This window comes from Girardinichthys multiradiatus, chromosome 15, assembly GCF_021462225.1.
Source record: "Girardinichthys multiradiatus isolate DD_20200921_A chromosome 15, DD_fGirMul_XY1, whole genome shotgun sequence".
Classification (NCBI taxonomy): Eukaryota; Metazoa; Chordata; class Actinopteri; order Cyprinodontiformes; family Goodeidae; genus Girardinichthys; species Girardinichthys multiradiatus.
Genome location: NC_061808.1, coordinates 6,741,262 through 6,750,337, shown reverse-complemented (window position 1 = coordinate 6,750,337; position 9,076 = coordinate 6,741,262). Strand labels below are relative to the sequence as shown.

Below are 9,076 nucleotides of genomic sequence, written 5' to 3'. Positions count from 1 at the left end.
TTCATTTATCCACATTTGCCTTGCAAAGCTATTCATACAACATAAACATTTTCACATTGATTGGATTTTAATTGATGGATCAACACAAAGTATAGGTGATAAGCTGACATGGAAGGAAATGATATATGGTTTTCAATATAAAACATTATCTTAAAACAGTTTTAGGTCTTGCCAAAGATTCTTAAATTTCATCTATGTCTGGACTTTGAGCCATTTTGAGAAGTGAATAGACTTTGACCTAAACCCTCCCATTGCAGCTCTGGCTGTAGGTTTAGGGTCGTCGTCCTTCTGAAAGCTGAACCTCCACCCCAGTCTCAAGTCATTTGCAGCATAATAGGTTTTCTTCCATAACTGTCCCATATTCAGCTCCATCCATCTTACCACAAACTCCGACCAGCTTCCCTGTCTTTCCTTTAGGAAAATCATCCCCACAGCACGATGCTACCACCACCATGGTTCATCCTAAATTAACTGGACATGTTTATCTTGTATAGTGCCTTTTCAGATGGTATATGCTGTGAATTACAGCTATAGAAAGAATCTGAACGAAAACACCAAAAAGGTTCATAAATAAATTGCTATTATTTTCCAGGGAAGCTGATTATTTATACTAAAAGGTGTTTATTTTGGAGCTTTTAATTTACACTGTTGTATTAACATGATGTTGCTCCTGTTAATGATTAGCCTTTACCATACTATATTTGGATTTAGACAGAAATCTGGAGGTCCACTGAAAGGCTTTTGATAATTGCTGTATTTCATTGAATATAAATAGCTTTGTCTTTCAGACCGTCTGAGACAGCAGTTCTGGTTTTCTCCAGACTTATTTTCAATGTTTGACAGACTGCAATAAACAACCTTGACACAGATTTTGACATCACATTTAAATCTCTTTCAGTCAGTCAGGTTGAGCTTGGAACAGCATGTTTATGTGCACTTCAGGTATGTTTGAGGTTTAGGACCCAGCTTTGACTTGACTCAGGGTCACAGTACTCTGAACTCCAGATGAGAATCATTGACATGCACCTGCTGTTTTGAATAGAGAAAAAAGTGACTTAACTGGACATCAATATATCGATATGTTGCTAAAAGCAAAAGACGGGTGAGGAAAATTACTCATTCCTGAAGCAGATTTTATTTTAAGCAGTAAGATGAGACACAATAAGGATTTAAACAGTGAGGTTTAAATGGTCAAAGCTTTACTGGTTAAATTCTGAGCTGTGATCACACTGTTCTACAAATTAAACACCAGCTGTTCAAAATTCACACACAAAAAAATTAAAATCTACAAATTATAAATGTAGAAACTCATTTTTACTTCAGGAGTTGCTTGAAGTTCATATCACCATTTTCGACAAAAAGCTTTACTCTTCATCATCACAGCTCTGGCTTATTTTTACAAATTGGAACACCCTCCATCTTTAACAACGTAAGTGGGGCAGATAAGCTGAAGACATAACAATAACACTGCAGGATGACATTTAAATTTACAATCAGAGCAAGCTGTAGGAATTATTGGCAATTTAAATTATGCAAAAATGTCTTCACAAAGGTCCGACATGTTGTAGGTTTACCACTCTTAACACGTCAAAGAAAAGTTATTTGTTATTGGTTTGTAACTTCTTTTTATAATGCAAATATTGTCTCTTTGTATCTCTGCAGGATAAGTTGGACAGAGTTTCAACGCAGTTGGAAAATATTTGGAATTTAATGGAAAAACAAATAGAGAATAAAAAATATTTGTAGTGACAGACTTTATCCCGTCCCATGTCAAAATGTTGTATCCATCCCTCCTCACATCCATCCACATTTATCCATCCATTCATCCATCTGCAATTTGTCAGTCCATCCATGCATCCATCCATCCTTGGATTCTCAGTTTATTTACAGGTGACCCCTGTAGAAATATCTGCACTGATCCATAAAGAACTTTTATGTTTCTAGTTTAAAAATGGGCTTGAAATCTTCTGTGATCTCTGCTAGTTTAAATCTGGGAAAATTCAGCCTTTATTTATAAACCATACCCTGGTTCGATCTGAGCCTGTTAAAGCGAGAGGCACACAAAGCATCACTCTGCATCACTGCAAAATGTATTTAATACCTTGAAATCACACAGAAAGCAAATAAAGCAAACACCTATTTTTTCAGATATGTTCAGTTGTGGGATTTTTTGGTCACAGAATATTGTAGTGCTGTTGGCTTTGTCTTTGTACATTCATTTTTAACTAAATTAAAACAGAAAATTGTAACCTATTCTCCCTACTCATTGTTTTAAATTAAGATATTTGTGGACTTCCTTATCCAACTTTAACAGAGTTTGTGGGTATATTATGAATAAATAATGTCTAATGAATCTGAAACTAAATTCTTGTGTAACAAGATGCAGTAAGAGGCTTTTCAGCTCTTAGGTTGCACCGAGGACCACCCGTGACACAAGGATCCAAATCCACTCTGGAATACACCTGATTAGTCCGTACTGTAAAAAAAGAAAGCAAAAACCTGGTTTATCCTTTAGATTGTGATCCTATCGATTTATAAGATGGCTTAAATATAGAAAAAAAAATCTAAGTCATGTTACTTAAAAAGAGATGAATTATGTGCCGACCTGGAGTGTATGAGGCCAGTAACCTGTGGTTCTGTTGGAGACCCCCAGGGTGGAAATAGCATGACGAGCATAAACCTCTGGACTTGGAACAAACCACCCTTCTCTTGGGGATGATGGTTGACGCCTGCTTGAAGCTATCTGAAATACAAAAAGAGAACAGCAACTTCAGAGATATCTAAATCTGCTTTCTGGGCACAAATCATCTTAATTCATCTTAATTCAAATAATAAAACTGAAACCTATAATTTTGCAGCACCTTGCATAAATATTCATACTCCTTGAACTTTTTCACATTTTGACGTGTTACAACCAAAAGATTAGTGCATGTCTCTAAAATATTTTCACAAATCTGAAAATTGTAGCTTCCCTTTGCATTCAGACACCTTTATTCTAATACCTTTAAGTAAAATTCTGTGCAATCAATCAACTTCTGAAGTTATCTAATTATTAAATAGAGCGCACCTGTGTGTAGTTTAATTTCAGTATAAATCCAGCCGTTCTGTAAAGGCCTCAGAGGTTTGTTAGAGAACATTAGTGAACAGACAGCATCATGAAGACCAAGGAACACAGCAGACAGTTGAGGGATGAAGTTGTGGAGACGTTTAAAGCAGAGTTAGGTTATAAAACAACATCCCAGGCTTTAAAAATCTGACAGAGCTCTGTTCAATCCATTATCCAAAAGCGGAAAGAGTATGGCACAATTGCAAACCTAAATCCTCCTGAACTGACAATCCGAGCAAGGAGTGCATTAATCAGAGAAACAGCCAAAAGATCAATTTTAACTCTAGAGGAGCAGCAGAGATCAACAGCTCAGGTGGGACACTGTCAACAGGAAAAATATTAAAGGTGTAATCCACAAATCTGGCCTTTATGGAAGAGTGGCAAGAAGAAAGCCAAAAGACGTCCTGTTTGCAATTTGCCAGGAAGGAAGAGCAACGGTGGAAGAAGTGGATCTGGTCAGATGAGACCAAAGTTAAACTTAATGGCCTATGTGCAGTTCTTTATAGATGCCAAAAAACAAACCCTGCACATGGTCCTGAACACACTATCCCTACATGATGGTAGCAGTATCAAGCTGCGGGACTGAGGCAAATCTGGGAAGAAAACTTGTTTGGATTTGCAAAAACTTCTGGGACAGAGGTTTGCTCTCCATCAGGAACACAACCCAAAACATACCTCCAGATAATGGTTTAGGTCCAACATTATTCATATGTCAGAATGGCCCGGGCAAAGGTCGGACCTAAATTAAATTGAGAATCTGTTTTAAGACTTGACAATTAATGTTCACATTGGTTCTCCAACCAAACCTTAAACCTTAGCTTTTTTGCAAAGATGAATGAGCAAAACTTTCCATTTCTGTTTGTGTACTGCCGGAGGAGATAATAGCTCACACATACTTGCAGCAGTAACTGCAGGAAACAGTGGTACTACAAAGTATTTTGTTGACATTAATGATTTTTTTTTTTATCTTGAAAATCATGAATCCTTTTTCTTCCACTTCACAATTATGCACTACTTTGTGTTGGCCTATCCAGTACTACCCATTGACGTTTGTGGCTATGATATAACACAATGTGAGAAGGTGCAAGAAAGATTAATACTTTTGTTTGTACTTAAGTTTGAAATACATATATATTTTTAATCAGAATCAGCTTTATTGCCAAGTTCGTACATACAAACAAGGAATTTGACTCCGGTACACTTTGCTCTTTTGTTCTGTTTTTGCATTACAGAATATACATATTTACAATGTACAATATACACATATATAATAAAAAAGGTGCATTTGCAACATCTGTATGCTGTTGTTTTGTACTTTATTGAATGTGCAGTTTAATCAATTAGAGACAATCTGATTAGGAATGTGACATGGTTTAACCCTGAAACTGTCTCTGGGATCTGTACAGAAGTGAAATATGATGTAATTACTCCCATATCAGTTGATTACCTGCAAAGGAATCAGACTTTGAATGAAGATCCCTTTGTCACTGTACTCAAAGTGAAGAGCTCTTGAGAAATGATCCAAGTATCCCTGGAATGATAGGAAAAGTGAAATGAGTGCGAGTACTAAATATTATATTTGGAGAACGTGAAGACAAGCTTGACAAAACCAGTTGACAAAGAAAGTTGCTTGTAGGAAAGTTCACTTGAAAGTTACCACAGACGTTTATCTTACAGTGAAGGCAGTGAGTGTCACTCTTCCATGTTGGGGTCTGCAGCAGGCGCCTGATGATATATTGACCACAGCTCCTCTGCTGCGCTCCACCATCCCTGGCAGCACCAGTCGGGCCATCAGAGTAGCAGCAGTAACATTCCTATTCACCTGATCCAACACATCCTGCTCAGGAATTTCAATCAGGCTCCGAGGTGAGGAGGCCAATGTTTCATCTACACAGTTCACCAGAAAGCCAATATCTTTACCCCTCAAGGCTTCTGTGATGGGTTTACCTGCTGCTTGGCCCAGAGAGAAGTTAGCTGTAACAACAGAGGTCTCCACCCCGTACGTTTGGGTGAGGAATGCGACGATGTCTCTTACAGAGGAGCTGTCCTGAGTGATGAAGATGATGCTGACGCCGTTCTGAGCCAGCTCCTCTGCATATGCACGGGCTACAGGCTCAGATGCACCTGTCAGGAGAGAGGATTGGATTTAACTTAGTCATGCAGCAAAATAAAAACTGGTATTACCATCATCCCCTGCCATTAGATTTACTTTAGAGATAAAATAAAAATATAAGGCAGAATTTGGAACAAAAATGTCACTCATTAATAAAACACCTTTTGTATTCCAACAACTATTATTTTTAAGTAATCTGAAATACTTTGATCAGCTCTCGTTAAAAACCTAAAATACTTAAGCTGGGTAAACATGGACAGATTTATTCTCCACTTGTTCAGTTTGAGATTTCTGAAACGTTTGTCCATATGTAAAAACAGAAACAGGGTGATTTCAACACTTTATGTCACACAGACCACCTTAGATTGGGTCCTGTTTGAAAACTGCTATACTTAACCCTGGGTTAAACATGGAGCAAATGCTTCTACACTTATTACAGATTCTTTCAAAGAACAATAACAATGATGATTACCACCATCAAGGTTTTTAAAAGTCTCAAAAACGCAAAGATTTGCCATTATACTCTTGCTACAGTTAAAATCGTTTAACAACATCTCAGAGAAAGTGCTGGAGTCACCAGAGCTTTCTATGCATGTATGGAGAACCGAATAATACAGGGCTCCCCCTTCTCCATATGCTGCTACGCACTTCCAGTTAGCTGGCTGAAAGGCTACCACACTACCACAAAATTTAGGGCGTCTATTCTATTTTTTTATCTATTTTTTTAAATAAAAATATTGCATATTGCATTTTCAAGGGTCACAGTTTTACGGTGAACAGTCCAAGTACTGCTGTTTTCAAGCGGAACCTGATATAAGATGGTCTTAGCGTCATAAAACGCTAAAATATTCTATTTTTGGTTAAAAAAACTTTTTTTTAAAAGTTAGCGCCTTAAATAATTTTTTTTAAAGCTGTTTAGGTCAGACTAAAATTGATCAAAGTAGGCCAGATTCCTTAAAAGCAGTGAAACAGCCCTTTGCTCACCTGCTGGACCTCCATGAACGTCACACACACATAAGTTATGTTTGAAATGCTAACCTGCCGCAGTCTCCTCTTACCATAAATAACAGCCCAGTCCCCATATCTCTGGGTTAGCTTCCCACTGGGCATCATCCTTGGCAGGAAATGGACCCTCACCACTGTGCAGCAGTCCCTCAGCAGGACGACTGCTCTCCTGGTAGCGTACACAGCTCCGACCAGGGCCAGAGTTTCAAAGTAAGAGCTGCACGACCGAGAAATTTCTCTGTACAACAATTGAAAGCTGTCCACAGCCGCCATGCTACACACGCTGTTATTGATATTTACTCCTTTTATCTGGTTAAAACTCAACGAGGAGACGGTTGAATATTAAGCTAACAGGCACACTAAAAAAGAAAAAAAAATATCCCCAAGAGGTCAATTTACACGAAAGCTATGTTTTTAAAGACGCTGGAACAGATAGAAACATCTCATGTACGGCATCCGGAACAGAAACAAAACAATGGGTCACGTGACGGCACACATCAGCCGTGCTGCTTTCAAAGCCCTCTGAGAAAACCTACCAGATTGTCTCCAAATAAGGATCGAGTGACTTCAGTAAATTAGAAGTACACATTTTTTGGGTCAGTCAATTGAAGATAACTTTGTTTTTTACAGTTCAGTCTCAGCTACACTGGATCAACGAATTATTCCAGTCATATTTAATGCAATTTCCGACGGTTTCTTAACACAACACAACGCACCTCCCAAACAAGGAGTAGTCGTTTCCATAGAGACATGGCTGTCTGTGGTAAGTGATGCTAAAACGCGATTGCTGGCTTATTAAAAGGTAAATATACCTTATTTGTTACATGACAGTTCCATGCTTGGTTCGGCAGTTTTATGTTGCTTGATAGGATTACAGTGTTTAGCTAACATTTTAGCAAATATAGCTAATTTTGCCCTTGGCTAGCCGTGTATTAGCAAGTAGCATCATGTAGCTGATGAAGAAAGGTCGGATTTTGTAGTTTTAGCTTCAGAGTTAATAGCTTTAAGAGGACAAAATAAGCAAACATGTCAGGCATTTAAACATGTATTAGTCCACTTGGGGATACACGGGCTCGGAGACATTGTAATTGCATAAAGTGCGTTGTTATGTTGTATAAGGAAGCAGGTCCCACACCTGTTGCAGATGAACTAATTAGTCTGTTTGGCGGCTGTAGGAAACACGCAGACAGTTAAACTAATGTGGCGTTCCAAACCTGGCAAAAATTATACGAAAAATGAAAATAGAAATAAATAGGTGCTTCAGTAAATCGACCACTGCCCCAGTGAATGCAACAAAAATGAAAAAGAGTTGATGTAAATTATTTCTCTATACAATGTCCCATAAACTCATTTGACTACAATCATTCAACCATGTCTTTATAATTTCAGTGTTATTTATTCAGTTCATGTTGTTTACATTTTTAGATCTATATTTTTGTATTGTTTCTGCACATTGTTTATTTACATAAATTATATTTTGTTTTAATTTATTAAACATTTTTCCTTGCATTTTTACTTATCTTTATTGACTTATTTCATTCTCGAAAGCACAGGTGTCAAACTCCATTCCTCAAGTGCCAGCATCCCCCAACGTTTAGATATGTCTCTCTGTCAACACACCTGAGCTTCAGAGCTTCTTTTTTTTTTTGCATTAACAAATTAGAAACAAGCAGAAACCTATTTTAGGTAAACCAGAGCAACCTTTTACATGGATATTTTTGGTAATTTCTTTTTCTTTTTGTATAGTTAATTCGTGTTTGTGGGAGAGTGAAAGGATCGATTATTCCACTTATACACCATGTATTTGGTTTGTTCTCTCGTTAACACTGTTTCCATACTCATTTAAGATAACTTGCTTATGCTAAAATCAGGAATTAGAAATAGGCTGATTAAGGGGACTTTTTCAGTAGCGGATACTATACTGTCCAAATAGATGTGGATTTTACTCTCCTATCAAAGTGACTCTCCATACTTGCTACAAACTGTTTATAGCACAAATTTTAATCAGTTCTGTTTATCTGCAGGGAGAAATTCATTCTTTCTGTTCCATTACAGTTCTGTAATATTTGGGTTTCTGTACAATTACTCCTCAACTAAAGTCCTTCCAGAATATTTTTTGAAGGACCTTTTTAAAAAAGGAAATTATGGGAACGGTGCTGATGGTGTAGGGGTTAAGCGCGCGGCCATGTACAGAGGCTACAGTCCTCAAGGCGGCTGTCCCGGGTTCAAGTCCCAGACCCAGCGACATTTACCGAATGTCTCCCCCTCTCTCTACCCCCTTTCCTGTCTGCCTACTGTCAAAAATAAAGGCCACTAGTGCCAAAAAAATAGCTTTAAAAAAGGAAACTATGGGGTAAGATTGCTGTCAAAAACAATGTGTATGTAAAGACGGAAATGTGTGCATATTAGTCAATAGTTGTGCATAAGTAAAATCCAAAAGAGGTATTGTATATTTTCTCTATAAGAATACAAAATAAAATGTTACAGCTTCAAGAAATTACAAACACAAAGTTCAAGTTTACAGTTGTGGTTTATTCTTTATGAATACAATATGCTATAACAGTTTGTGAATACGATTTCTTTTCTTTGAGAATAGAAATTTACATCAGCGACTTGGTGTCACGTGATCTCAGGCTGGTTAGTGGAGCACAGAGTTAGTCGATTCGCGTTGCGCATGCGCTGTCACACTCCTCACCGCCAGTAAACGTAGTGCCAGAATGGGAGATAATTCAGTTTAAAAGGAATATTAGGAACAGAGGGGAGATAGGGGGGAAATCAAGTATTTTAAATAAAGCATTGTTGTTATTTTTATGAAATACAAAACTAAAACATAGAATATTCACAAACTGTTA

At 37.5% G+C, this 9,076-nt stretch overlaps 2 protein-coding genes across 6 annotated transcripts in view; one reads left to right on the top strand and one right to left on the bottom strand.

The window, feature by feature from the left end:
* Positions 1 to 1,177: 1,177 nt before the first annotated feature.
* hsdl1 (hydroxysteroid dehydrogenase like 1) lies at positions 1,178 to 6,675 on the bottom strand. The gene is made up of 5 exons (XM_047388064.1): positions 6,278 to 6,675; positions 4,782 to 5,230; positions 4,554 to 4,637; positions 2,606 to 2,743; positions 1,178 to 2,476 (listed from the first exon to the last, which is right to left on the bottom strand). The coding sequence occupies exons 1-5, from the start codon at positions 6,495 to 6,497 to the stop codon at positions 2,405 to 2,407; spliced, it is 963 nt and encodes a 320-aa protein (XP_047244020.1). The 5' UTR covers positions 6,498 to 6,675; the 3' UTR covers positions 1,178 to 2,404.
* Positions 6,676 to 6,767: 92 nt separating this feature from the next.
* The window catches only part of tbc1d32 (TBC1 domain family, member 32), a 111,226-nt gene continuing 108,917 nt past the window's right edge, over positions 6,768 to 9,076 (top strand). For 4 of the 5 annotated variants that reach the window (XM_047388059.1, XM_047388058.1, XM_047388062.1 and 1 more), the window contains exon 1: positions 6,768 to 6,987. In XM_047388059.1, the coding sequence (XP_047244015.1) occupies positions 6,975 to 6,987 (13 nt within the window). In that variant the 5' untranslated portion in view covers positions 6,768 to 6,974. Of the gene's footprint in view, positions 7,027 to 9,076 lie in introns of all 5 variants that reach the window. The other variant, XM_047388060.1, reaches the window with a different exon arrangement.